Consider the following 13882-nt stretch of genomic DNA (forward strand, 5'->3'; position numbering starts at 1 on the left):
TGTTTCACACAAAGTGATCAATTACTGATTGAAATTTGCTACGAAGTCACGAAAAGACCGCGCTAATATCGGTCGGTGTTCTTTTTTCCATCAACGTATGGCAGCCCAAGCAAGACAAATGAACGAGTACTCCCAGGAGTCATCGTATCCTACGTGTGGAATTATGGATCGCTGTCAGTCAGCAAGCGATCATCACGATGTTGCAGCACGACTTTTCAAACAACAACTACGATGTTTGATGGACTTTATCTTGAAACAACGTATATGTGGTGCTGTTAGATGCTAGATGTACTCTATTTAGTGGCAAAAGAGAGGTTTGCCACATGCACGCATTTTTTTTTGGATGGTGGATGGTGGTTACACCAGATGAAATTGATGAAATCATTTTTGCGGAAATTTCTGATGTAGAGAAAGATCCAGTATTATACGAAGTGATGAAATCCAATATGGTTCATGGACCTTGCGGACACCACATCTCACTTCATATCAATCAAAATTGAGTATTGCTGTTTGGTGAAATCGATCAAATATGTTTGCAAGTACGTTACCAAAGAAAGCAAAATGGCGTTTATTGGCCTTGAACGAGATGAGATCAGAAATTATCAAATGGGTCGATAAATGAACTGCAATGAAGCGCTTTGTAGGATATTTACTTTTGCAATTCATGAACCTTTTCCGACTGTTGTGCATCTCGCAGTTCTTTTGGAGAAGGCCAAAGTGTGTATTTCAACCCAAAGAATTATGTACAGACAACGGAAACACCGCTCCGATAAAATCGACATTGACGAGTATTTTCTCGACCTGCGTCAAGGATCCATTTGCGAGAAAATTGCTCTATTCGGAAATGACTTGATATTATACATGAGATGCATCGTCGAAGAAATGTTTATACAGAAAACAAGGCCAACCAATAGGTGGACATTCAGGTGTGTTCTTAACTAATGCATTAGGATGAATTTACACAATCCACCCGAAAAACGACTACCTTCGGTTGCTATTGATTAATCAACGGTTCAACTTCATTTGAGTCATTGCGTACTGTGAATGGTATGGTGTGTGTAAATTACAATTGCTGGAAACTGGTAAACGCTGGAATCAAACGATAGACGATGTGATAGCTACTTTGCATGCCACTGAAGTTCGCACACTTTTCGCGATGATCATTTCAACATATCAGCCTTCAAATCTGTGTCAATTATGGGATACCAAAATTACATTGCCGAAGACATTTTACATTGTATTCACTAATAATTGGAAATGGGCAAATTCCGGTCATCTTGACAATGAAGACGAAGCCGTGAATTATCCAGTGGAATTTCCAAATTATTTGGAGAGGCTTGATATGCCGCCGCTTCATTTGCGTCTCAAAGTTGGATCTGTCATTATTATGTTTCGCAATCTTCATGCGCCGAAACTGTGTAATGGAACAACAACTGATTGTGATGCAGCTATCGAATGCTTGATTCTACGAGTTCCTATGAGTTCTAACGATTTGCCATTTCAGTTTAAACCTATACAGTTTCCAGGGAAAATTGCATTTGAAATGACAAGAAGTCAAGTGTGTGGCATAAATCTGGAAATGCCATGTTTTTCACATGGCCTGCTATACGTAGCGTGTTCATTAGTTCGAAACCCTTCCTCTCTATACATTTACGCACCGGAACAGAAACAAAATAATCTTGTTTATCAAGCTGCGCTACATTGAAAACAATCTAGAAAAATCGCAAATAAATGATTTAAACACAAAATATAGTACATTTAATTTTTTTTCATTTCAAAACACACAATTTCACGCAAGAAAACGCTTGCGGGGTCTGCTAGTTAATCAATAAAATTCTCAAACGTGTTAATGAGTCCGGCTTCTACGCTGTAATTTTTGACGAAACTCCATATACAGCTGGGAAGGCTCAGGAATGAAAAAATAATTTTTGCAATACCATTTTACGAAATTAACTGACGAATAAATGTACAATCGTTTGTATATTTATAGTAATATTGTAAATTTAAGGTTTAATTATTCATTGGAGAGTATTCAAATGAACCTGTCATCAGGGAGGATTTTGTGACGTTCATAGATACTTTCGGTGAACTTATGAAATATACTTATTAAAATGAACCAAAAGACTCTTTAGGTACTGATCAAGAACCGAGCACGAATGCAAATGTATGTATTGAAGAAAACAACCACGAGGAGATATCACTAACGGGAGCTGTGTTAGAACAGATGGTCATGAAAGATATGGGGCTGGATGTTCGGAAATGCATTGCAATAGGTATTGATGGTTGTTTTGTTACGTTGGGAGATTTCGGAGCCGTGAAGGAAATACAAAAAGAAGCTACAAACGCTGAGATGATATCATGTTTTTCCCATTAATTGAACAGCAGCATTTCGAAATTTGTCTAAATTGCTTTCTTTGGAAAGATATCTGAAATATTCAGAGAGGTTACAACATTTTTCCAAATTTCAAGACCGAAACGTAAGACTGCCTTAGCTCAATTCTTGGGCAAAAATATTGTGCAGTTTTGAGAGACAAGGTGGGTACAAAGATATGATGCCGTTCTTCAATTCACAGTCGCCCTTGCAGAAATCGGTCAAGCAGTGACAAAAATAAGCGACTGGAAGAACAGAACGAATGCAGCAAAAGCGTCGAATCTAGCCACAGTTTTGTGCAACTTCGAATTTATTATTGGAATTTTCTGTCTCAGTGATGTTTTGACACTGACGCAGCCACTTAGTGTGGTTCTGCAATAGGAATAAAGTGACCTTGCGAAAGCATCAAACGTCATAACAACATTGATTGCAACATTGAACACACGAAGAATGCATGCTGATCATCACTTTAATGAAATTTTTTCAAATGCTACACAGATGGCTGAAATATTAGATGTTGAAGTGAATAAACCCAGAACATTTGGTCGTCAGAGTCATCTAAACAATCATCCATCTCAAAGCTGTGAAGGTTTCTGCATACATTTCACTTATTGATACGGTCATGCAAGAATTAAAAACGCGGTTTTCCGATTTTTGACATACATGTGGAAGAAAAGGATTTAACTGTACTCATTAAATGCCTAGTTAAACGTTTTGAGAAAATCTTGTCAGGAAACAAAGAACTTCAAAAAACTCAACTCAAAGCAGGAGTAGCACTTTGGCAGCAAGAACGGATAATGAAAATGACTACGAGAATACAAGTGCTTTCTGTTTTAGAAACCCTCAGCACTTGCGTTAAGGATATATATCCGACGATTCATATCCTCCTTCACGTACTCGGTACTTTGCCAGACACAAATGCTGGCGCCCTCCCGAAATTCTAACCTGTATCCGCCCGTAAATATTGATATAAGTAATAAAATTTTGAATGTTTTGTCAACAAAAAAAAAAATTATTTTCACATTATTCAAGTTTTTTTGAATTAAAAAGATTCCAAATATATTGAAATTTACAAAAAAAACATCAATTTGGCTATATACAATGAATTATAAGCTATTAGATATACAACAAAACTCATATAAAATCATTCATGTCAATTCTCAATCATTTGAGTAAACTTAGCGTGTGATTCTGTACTGTGATACAGTCACAAGTCCCTAAATTTGAGATTTTAAGTGACAGTCACAAAACTCTATTACATTTCATTATTAAGAGATATTTTTATACTTGAATGAAAATAAATATGTCCATAACAAATACTAAGTTTTCTATAAGATAGTTAAAAAACATAATTACCAATAAAAATTAAAATATATGTTTGTATGAGAATATTTGCTAAATTTATGTAAAATTTATTTATTTTGAACATTTTGTATTTGAGTTGCTTACAAAAAATATATATAATTTACCACTTCCCTTTTCACTTACTTTTCACACCCCCTCCGGAAAGAATACTTTCAGAACGCAAAGTTTTACTAAAGCAGGGATCACAATTTTATTTAAGGCTGATGGTAAACGTTATAATAAAAAACTCCCTGGTCGGATACCAGTGGAGGCGTAACAATGTAGGTGTGTAAAACTAAATTGATGGAATCACTGGTCGGATACCAGTGCAGGTTGAATGTTTATGAAATTATATAAAAAACTCGAAAATATGATAATATCGGTTGAACTGCTGCGCGCTGACCAAAATACGGAGAAATGCCAAAAAAGATGGCCGATGTTTTCTAATCGAAATTCGTGATCGAAGTGGTGTGTTCACTTCCAGGATGAAGCTTTTTGCTCGGTGGTGGATTGGTAGCTGCGTGTATTGGTGTATGTATGTGGTGTTTTCTGCTGCTTCCAATTAATGTGTGGTGTGTGGGGAAACTGCTGTCTTCAGGTGTGGTGTCTGGGCCAGTGTTCCTTGTGAGTGGTGTGATGCGTGGTGTAGTGGCGCGTGAGTGCGGGAAGCTTAACTCATTTAGCCATCCCGGCGCCCCCAAGGCGAATGTTCAGACTAGCAATCGCTGAAGCTGCTGCAACGTTGCCACAACGTTGCTGAACCCGGAAGTACGTCGATGCTGCGGCCTTTGATAACACCTTATCGAGGCTACATTGCGCTGACGGGACTCAGGGGGAGGTGCCGGTCTTCGCCGACGTGCCACACGGCTAGTTTGCTGCGGTGTGGTCGTGCCGCGGCTGCGAGGTGCAGGTGCCCGGCCGACCTCACGTCTCGAAGTGCGGTGGAGCAGCGTGTGATGCTGCCTGTCACAGATGTGGCACAAAGCCCTTGAATCACATTCATGAGTTGCGTGCGTGGGCGCCAGACAATTGTGGCAATGCGCATGCGCCTGTGCTATTTGCTGTCGTTGTATTGGTGACAACCCCTTGAACAGCCCACAGTATTGCCCTCGGTGGGGGTGGCTCCGCTGGTGATGACGGTGTTGTAGTTGGGGCTCGTACGATTCTACGAGCGGAAGTTGACGGTGTTGTTGCGGTAGTTGTTCGGGGTGCCAGTGTTGGGGCAACCACAGGACGGGGCACACTGATGGCCGATCGCATTGTTGGCGTTGGAGGTCGATTATTTTCTGCATCCATATTTGCCCGTATGGAGAAAAAGTCGTGTTTAGTTGCAACTCATTACTATAGATTATGAAATTGTGCGAGTTGTAACCAACTTTATTTGGTTTGTCAGAGTTTGTGATCTACCCATTATTTTGTAGTATCTTTATGATTTATCATATATGCGATTGATTTCGGTTTTAGTTATTAGGCAGATTTTTCAATTTCTGCGTGTCGGTATTATTGTACGGAATGTTTATTATGCGCATTTTCGTTATTATCTGCGGTTGGTAAGAAGCATAGTTCAACGAGCGGTCTTGTTAGAGTTCCTTTTTGAGTACGGAGGTCAACTACTCGTATGTGACCGTCGGAGCCGTGATGTAGCTTCTCTAGGCGACCCAGCCGCCATTCTGTAGGGGTGAGACAGTCTTCATCTATTAGGACAAGATCTGCAAGCTTTGGCGACTTTTCGGGAGTTTTCCAGCGGTACCTTTTGTGAAGGTCCTTTATATACTCCTCCTTCCATCGGCGGCTGAAATCATGATGAAGAATTTTTTCCCATCTATTTAGTAAGGAAAGCGACTCCAAGCCTGGCTCAGATATGGCCAGAATGGGTGTTCCTTTGAGAAAGTGCCCTGGTGTAAGAGCTGTTAGATCTGAGTGATCTTGCGAGAGTGTCGTCAATGGCCGTGAATTGAGAACGGCTTCAATACGAATTGATAATGTTGTAAATTCTTCAAAGTTAAATTTGTAGTTTCCAGCTACTTTTTTAAAGTGGGATTTAAAGCTTTTTACCGCTGATTCCCATAAACCACCCATATGAGAAGTGCTTGGAGGGATGAACTGCCATCCTTTGGGAGCGTACTTTTGTACAATATAAGGTGAAACTTGCTTGATAAAGTCCACAAACTGTTTTTCAGTGGCTCTTTGACCTCCTATAAATGTCTTGTAATTGTCGCTCATGAGTTTTGACAAAAAACCACGTCCTCCGACGAAGCGAGCAAATGCCGCGAGAAAAGCCTCTTTTGTCAGATTAGTACATAGCTCGAGGTGTACTGCTTTTGTCGTAAAACAGACAAAGACAGCCACGTAGCCTTTCATTAGTGTGGAAGACTTTAGCATGGAGGCCTTTATTTGAAAGGGCCCAGCAAAATCGACAACTGTGATAGTGAAGGGCAGAGCAAAGTTGCACGTTCCGGTGGAAGTGCTGCCATAATCCGCGTTCGCATCTTTTGCTTATGCATAGTGCATATCTTGCACGGAAAAATGCATTTCTTTATTTTTTGATGGAGTCTTGGGATATAAAACTCTTGGCGGGCTATTTGTTGCATGAGGCGGTGTTCTGCGTATAATAATAGTACGTGGACATAATTGAGATATAATGTGGCAAGGTGCGATCTCTCTGGTATAGAATCGGGATATTCTGTTAACCATCGGGGGCCATTCCACCAGAGGGTGGTGGTGGCAAGGTGCAGAGGTTTGCACCTTCTTGTACCTAGATCAGCAGGATTGTCAGCACTGGCTACGTGTCGCCAAGTGGCTGATCCCACTAGGTCAAGAATTTGAGACGTTCGATTGGAGTTATACGTCTTCCATGCATGTGGTGGTTTTTCCAACCAGGCTAATACAGTCTCGAAATCAGACTAGAGATATAATTTATTTTTTGCCATATTCAGTTGCGTTTGCACTATGGATGCTAGTTTGGCAAGTAGTAGTGCTCCACATAGTTCTAGTCGTGGTAGACTTATTGTTTTTAGAGGAGCCACTTTTGCTTTTGCAACTAGTAAGTGGCGTGTGGTCGCCTTGTCGCTTTGTGTGCGAACATATATGGTGGCGCAATACGCCTTTTCAGAGGCGTCACAAAAGCCGTGTAGTTCGACTTTGTGCTCTGGGACATAATTTACCCATCGTGGGATTTGTATTTGTGTGATATCGTTTAGATTGCTCGCGAACTGGGGCTACTTTTCTAAACGAAGTGGTTTTACTTGCTCGTCCCAGTCGGTCCCATCTAGCCATAATTCTTGTATCAGGATTTTGGCTTGTATCATAATTGGCGATAGCCATTCTGCGGGGTCAACAAGTTTTGCCACAGAGGAGAGAATTTGGCGTTTTGTAATGGTGGATAAAGCGGATATGGACTCAGTTGTGTATGAAAACTGGGCCGATATCGCATTCCATTGGATGCCCAGAGTTTTTGTTGTACTTTCCTTTTCGAAAACAAGGAAATTAGTGTCCAACAAATTTTCTTTTGGTATATTTTTTAATATAGTTGGGTGATTTCCCGTAATCTTTTTTAATGGAAACCCTGCGGTTTTGAGGGCTTGGATTACCTGTGATAATGATTCGTATGCTTGCGGAAGACTGTGACTTCCAGACAGAATATCATCTACATACGTTTGTGTTTTTAACACCTGGGTTGCCAGAGGAAATTCTGACTTGGTGTTTTCAGCTAATTCTTGAAGTGTTCGAATGTTTTTCGCTTGAAGTCGCGTAGTGGACTACTGGGGGATTTTCGGAAAATAATTCGCTGAAAATCTTGATCGTCTTTATGTACGACAAATATACATTTTTTCGACGTCTCACCTTTTCTAAGAAGGTTTTTTTCACATGGGCTTACTTCCTCCATGTGATCTAAATGAAGGTATTCTTCTAAGACACCATCATAATCTTGTTTCAGCTCACCTTTTCTAAGTAGATTTTTTTCCATACTTAGAAACTGCTGTATTGCAGAGGTGCGAGAGTGACCTAAGGCGAGTGTGTTAGGAAGTTGTTGCTTAAGTGGTAGTCGTATGACGTAGTTGTGGTTTTGTAAAAGTCCTCACAATACTGATCTTCCGGGGTTGTGACTGATATGAGGGGGAATTCTTCTAATTCCCAAAATTTTTTCAATTGGTAATTGAGGTACTCGTTTGAGATTTCCTCAACTTGAGTTGTCATTGCTGTGACTACTGCACTTAGGATCCAACCGAAAATAGTCTTTTGTGCCAAAAGTGTGTTTGAAATTTTCTCAATACCTTCGAGTATTATTTGTGGTATGAGATCGCTGCCTAATAGAAGGTCTATTTGAGCGGGGGTGTTGCAGTTGGGATCTGCTAACTTAAGGTGTGAAACCTTTTCCCAATGCTTGCTATTTATATAATAGCTTGGTAACATATTGGTTAATTGCGGTAAGACTATAGCTTCTGCTTGAATTCTTATATCCGCTTGGGGGGAAAATAGGGTAATGGGACAAATTTTATTAGAGTTGGCTTGTTTTGTTGGCAGATTTAGCCTATTTGTGCCCTAGACGCTATGAAAGATCGTTGCGATCCTTGGTCTATTAGAGCTCTGAGCTTAAACAGTTCTCCTCGATGTTCGATGGAGACGACTGCTGTGGGTAGTAGTACCCTACTTTGATTTTCGCTATGTAGAGTTTGAGTTTTTAAAGCCTTTAAGCAGCATGGTGCTTCTTGGCAATTTTGTGGATTTGGCACTTCGGGATTCGTTGTTGCAACTAAACCCGTGGCTCTCTTGATATTTGCGCTGTTTGAGGGTAAGCTGAAAAAATTATTTATATGAAGCATCGAATGGTGTCGTTTATGACAATAGACGCAGTTAAATTTGCTTTCGCACTCTTTGAGTGTATGCGCATGTGACAGACACTTTTTACAAAGTCTTTTAGTTTTCACGAAATTGTTGCGGTCGATAATATTCAATTTTTTAAATCTCTCGCAAGATTTGAGCTTATGCCCTCCTGTACATAGTTCGCATGATCTATATTTATTCTGTTCAGATGAGAACGATTGCGTTTTGAAGAAGCTTCTATTCAAATTGTTGTTGCTATTGGCTTGGGGCTTGTGGAAGCTTCTATTGAAGTCTTGCTGAATACCTTTTGGTTTACTTGTATTTATTTTTTTTGCCTACCCTTTCTGCGATTTCGTGCTGGGTAGTGAGAAAATCTTTCATTTGTTGCCACGTTGGGCATTTTTTACGAGATGAGAGCGATTGCTTCCGCAATAATAAAGACTTTTCTGGTAATGCTGCTATGCATATATTTACCAGTATACCAGGATCCCAGTTGTCTTTGGGAATGTTTTGTGTCGATAAAATCGACAAACAATTGGAAACCGTGGATTGAAGTTTGATAAATTCTTCACTGGTTTCCTTTTGAATTTTTGGCAAGTTCATTAAGATTGTTATCTGCTTATCGACCAGTATTCGTTCATTCTCGTATCTTGATTTTAAAGCTTCCCAAGCCATATTAAAATTGTCGTCATTTAATGCGAACTGTTTTACTATGACGCCAGCTTGACCTTTCGTTTTGTATCGGAGGTGATACAATTTTTGTGCATTACATAATTTTGGGTGGTTTATGTAAACGGCTGTGAACATGTCCCGGAAGGACGGCCATTGTTCATAACCCCCATTAAAAATTTCTGTGTCACATGCGGGCACCTCGAGGTGGATGCCTGAACTTGCTTTTAGACTTTGTACTTGTGGCATCTCTACTCGCGGAAGTGGAGCAGGTGCAATTACTTTAATTAGTTTCAATTGATCAGTAAGATTCTACTATTGCGTCATAAGAAGCTTGGAGACGTATCCAAAAATTGTCCAGATTTTCTTTTTTGATTTCTAATGCTGATTCAGAACTATCTTGAATCGGAGAAGATGAAAATCGAGTGCAGTATTTTATAAAACTGTCACTCTCAGCAATAAATTTACTTGCCTTTTTTGTTTTGTAACACCATGCTTTGAGCGTGTAGCTTCTGCAGGTGTACATGAACTTTTTTCGTCCGAAATCATTTTTGGAACTTTCAGTAGTTGTGAAGATTTAGATTCTTTAGAATCTGCGTTCATTTAGAAAAAATAAAGTAACGAAATAATTTCTTTCAGTGTAAACTGATTGACTTTAAATGAAATTGCTGACTGCAAAACGATAATAAAATTTAAATTTTTTTTTTTGTTTTATTTTGTTGATTGGATTAAATTAAATAACGCGTTTCGTTTTAATTAATCTCGAAAAAAGTATAAAAGTATTACCGAATTTATTTATTATTATTTAATTGCTAATATATGCAATATTTATTTTATTAATTTGTTTTGTGTTTGTATGTCTTATAGGGTATACCTATAGACGAAACCGTTGGTATGTTTTTGCAACTTTTTTTTTTGTTTACCGAACCGTTTAATAGGTATGTAATATTTTGAGGTACCCTCGTAGGGTATAATCAACGTTCCGTATATAATTATGTACTAGTGTATATGCAAGCGTGCATATCTTGTTTCTCAGTGGAGCGAACGCGGAATGTATGTATTTCTTATAATAGTAACAAACATCAAAACGACCTTTTGTTTTAGTAAACAGAATGCAGAAACAACCTTGAGGTGAAACAATTGAAATACACTATCACTACAACAAACAATCCTAAACAAACAAGTATCAAAACAACATTGAGTTTGAATACCACAACAACCTTATCTTAAAACAAAGCAATTGTATCTAAGCAAGCATAATATACATATGTAAACAAACCTAAACAAATAATATAATCTGTATCTTAACAAACTATCAACTAGTAATAAGTAAACATACTAGTTAGTATAAATAGAAGTAAGAAACATGTAATAAGTTAGTCTTAATAGTATAAATAAAGAGTACACATTTCGGTGCAGCTCAAAATATATTCTTTTGACTCATTTTTATTTTATGTAAAAATTAACTCGCGCATAAACGGAATTGAAAAACGAAATAATCGGGTGTGCACTTCGATTAGTAAATGTGCACTCTTTGTATATCCCGTAAATATATATGTACGTATCAATGTGAGTACTGTCTATTGGCCTGTACTCAAATGTTCTCAAATAGTTTAGTTTATAACAAAAATTTATAAGGGTAATCAGAATCCGATGCATCGTTGCATATGCCAAAGTGTAAATGTAGCATTATCCAATAGATCGTGAGCGACTGTTTCTTTATATCTGAATGCAACCCTATTCATTGTAAAATTGACAGCTGATTTCTAGTTGTAAAATGTGAAATAAAATATTTGGTAAATATTCTCAGCAGCAATCATGCCAAGGAAAAGAGAAAGAGAAAAAATTATTAATTATTTGGTAGAGAATACGGCAAATGATATTCTTAATATAATAGGTAAAAGTTGGTGACTAAATATCTTTTTATATTCATGGTTCCTTTTTTATACAGAAGTTGACGAAGATGGTGAGGCGGTCGATAAAATTTTAGATGAATTGGATATGAATGTTCAAGTAGTGCTTTCATGCCGGCGTGGAGTTGAGCATGAAGTCCCAAAGTCACCAGTATGGTGAAATGAAATCTTGAATAAATTCGACGAAAACCGGTTCCGCCAAATGCTTCGAGTAAGCAAGGAACAATTTAACAATATATTTCACGTAATTAAGAACGATCCGGAATTCAATAAAGCACATTCCTCGAAACAGATTCCTGTGGATTTGCAGTTAGCAATTGTGCTTTATCGTCTGGGCTCATGCGGAGAGGGTGCTGCATTGAAAAAAATTTCAACATTATTTGGTGTAGGAGATGGTGGAACTCTATCCATTATTACGAAAAGAGTTTTCAGTGCTATTCTAAGGTTAAGAGACTCCTTCCTTTTTTGGCCAAATGAAACAGAGCGATCAGAAATTGTTCATGCTACGTATTCCGAAATGCCATTTTGCATTGGCTATATTGATGGTACGGAGATTAAGCTAGCAGAATCGCCAGTTATCGATCCTATATCATTCTTTTCTCGTAAGCACATACACTCTATCAAAGCCCAAATAGTTTGCGATTATAAACTTAAAATACGACACGTAATGGTGGGACATGTTGGCAGTTGGCATGATGCGAGAGTATACCGCAGCAGCTCACTTTTCTTGCAAAAAGACACTTTTTTTTCGACACAGCAGTGGTTAGCTGGTGACTCAGCCTATCCTTTGTTCGAAACTATGATAACTCCATTCCGAAGTAATGCTCGAGTGCTAGACATAAATTCTCGAATTAATTTCAATTTGCGTCACAGTAAATTTCGAGTTCAAGTCGAGCATTGCTTCGGCCTATTGAAGGAGCGGTTTTGCAATCTTAAGGAGTTCAGAGCACGCCTTATAAATAAAGAAAGCCACAATCTATGTTGTGATTGGTTTGTAGTGTGTTGTATATTGCACAACATACTACGAGAGGATGACCGCACAAACTACGAATATACAAATCTCGATGAGGACACCACGTACACTGATGACAACGGTGAGGAAAGCGAAGATGTACAACCAAACAGAAAAGGGGAAACTAAAAGGCTAGCCATACATTCATTAATGTTTGAATAAAAAAGTAAAAAAGTTAAATTTTGTATTACTTCATGTATTTCATTTTTATTTCGTACATAGCTATTCGTTCGTCTTTTTCTATTTCTAGCCTTTTTATTTTTTCATCTTGCTCCAATTTCATTTTCTGAAGTTTAAGCTCTTCTTTTTTCAACTCAATTTCAGCTTTTGATAGTTCTAGCTGCTTCTCCAACTTTTCTTTTTCAAATTGAAGCTTATCTTTTTCAAACTCCATTCTGTTTTGCTGGTAAACCATCAAACAAGCCGCTGATGTTTTGGGAGCCTGCATTTTCATTTTTTTAGCCATGGTTTTAACTGATTGTGGAAAATCAGCCCCAAGTGGGAGTGATTGCTGCGAAACTGTTGGCAGTGGAACTGCTGGCGGCGAGGCTATTGGCGGTGATATTGCTGGTGGAGAGATTATTTGTGGTGATATTGCTGGTGGGTAGATTATTTGCGGTGGAAATGCTGATGGCGAGGCTATTGGCGGTGAAATTGCTGGTGGAAAGACTATTGGCGGCGAATGTACTGGTAGGGAAATTGTTGACAGTGAAATTGTTGACGGCTGTGGCACGATAAGCAGCAAGTCATTGCCCGTGTCGACAGCGCAGAAATTATTTTGCGCATGCGATTTAGCTCCGAAAATTTTGTTTAGGCGATTGTAATGGGGGCACATTTTCTCAATTTTTTCTGTAAAAGATTTAATCATTTAAGTTTCCAAAGCACTTTCAATTCTTATTATTTACCTTCAAAACTGCCAACGCCAACATCCATTTCATCAATTCCAGCGCCAGTTGAGGTGCGATAATCATTCGCTTTTTTGAATGTACTTTTTAGGTGGCGTACCTTCCACCGCAGCAAGTCCCACGTGGCTTCGATCCCCTTAACCTGAATGCATTTTTTGTAAAAAAAATTGTGCTGTTGGAGCCTAATAAAAGTAAATAAATAAGCATTTATACATTTCAAAATCTTAAAATGTTTACCTCAATTTCATCTGCTTCCTCCAAAAAATCCAAAAGCTTGTTGATTTCTTCCTTCGTCCATTTTTTGTTCGGTCGCTCCCTTTTCACTTTTTTATCGCTCATTTTGCTGTAAATAGTTTTATTAAGTTTTAAATTGTTAATTCTTTCAAATTACTTTTCTTACCAAAAATTTTTCCTGACGCGCCAAAAATCGAAACAAATATGTATGCAAAAGAAATCAGCTGTTTGAAATGCTATACTAATTTGCACATATACAATAGGGGTTGAGTGTAGCATTTGCAAAACACATGTAATTTGTTTTTGTTTAAGAACATGGTGTAAAAATATTTTGCACTTGCACCGAAATTTGCATTTGCAAGACCATTTGCACCGGATTATGATTACCCTTATATATATATACGTATGTTCAATGTGTAAATATATCAACGCATGTAAAAGATTTGTGCATATGTGTACATATGTAATTTTTTTTGTTTTCTTTTATTTTGAATTATTTATTTATTTGCTTACTTATTTAAGGCAATCCTGCTTATTGCTTGATTAAGCATAAGAGGATTTTTTTTTGTTTTCGAAGGGAGAATCTTTCATAGATACTGATACTTAGTGG

At 38.2% G+C, this 13882-nt stretch overlaps 2 protein-coding genes across 2 annotated transcripts; one reads left to right on the forward strand and one right to left on the reverse strand.

The window, feature by feature from the left end:
- The first annotated feature begins 10928 nt into the window (after nucleotides 1-10928).
- LOC126765288 (putative nuclease HARBI1) lies at nucleotides 10929-12313 on the forward strand. Its single transcript, XM_050483004.1, has 2 exons — nucleotides 10929-11105; nucleotides 11160-12313. The coding sequence occupies exon 2, from the start codon at nucleotides 11324-11326 to the stop codon at nucleotides 12293-12295; it is 972 nt and encodes a 323-aa protein (XP_050338961.1). The 5' UTR covers nucleotides 10929-11105; nucleotides 11160-11323; the 3' UTR covers nucleotides 12296-12313.
- Nucleotides 12309-13234, reverse strand: LOC126765337 (putative ankyrin repeat protein RF_0987). The gene is made up of 2 exons (XM_050483061.1): nucleotides 13039-13234; nucleotides 12309-12982 (listed from the first exon to the last, which is right to left on the reverse strand). The coding sequence occupies exons 1-2, from the start codon at nucleotides 13064-13066 to the stop codon at nucleotides 12321-12323; spliced, it is 690 nt and encodes a 229-aa protein (XP_050339018.1). The 5' UTR covers nucleotides 13067-13234; the 3' UTR covers nucleotides 12309-12320.
- Between the last annotated feature and the right edge of the window lie 648 nt (nucleotides 13235-13882).

Source organism: Bactrocera neohumeralis, unplaced genomic scaffold (assembly GCF_024586455.1).
Source record: "Bactrocera neohumeralis isolate Rockhampton unplaced genomic scaffold, APGP_CSIRO_Bneo_wtdbg2-racon-allhic-juicebox.fasta_v2 cluster10, whole genome shotgun sequence".
In the NCBI taxonomy this organism is placed as follows: Eukaryota; Metazoa; Arthropoda; class Insecta; order Diptera; family Tephritidae; genus Bactrocera; species Bactrocera neohumeralis.

Bases quoted from the DNA above. Each gene is read 5' to 3' on its own strand.
- LOC126765288 (XM_050483004.1), top strand. From the start codon at position 11,324: ATGCTTCGAGTAAGCAAGGAACAATTTAACAATATATTTCACGTAATT.
- LOC126765337 (XM_050483061.1), bottom strand. From the start codon at position 13,066: ATGGATGTTGGCGTTGGCAGTTTTGAAG. The intron at 12,983-13,038 runs GTAAATAATAAG...AATCTTTTACAG, and splicing joins TGGCGTTGGCAGTTTTGAAG to AAAAAATTGAGAAAATGTGC.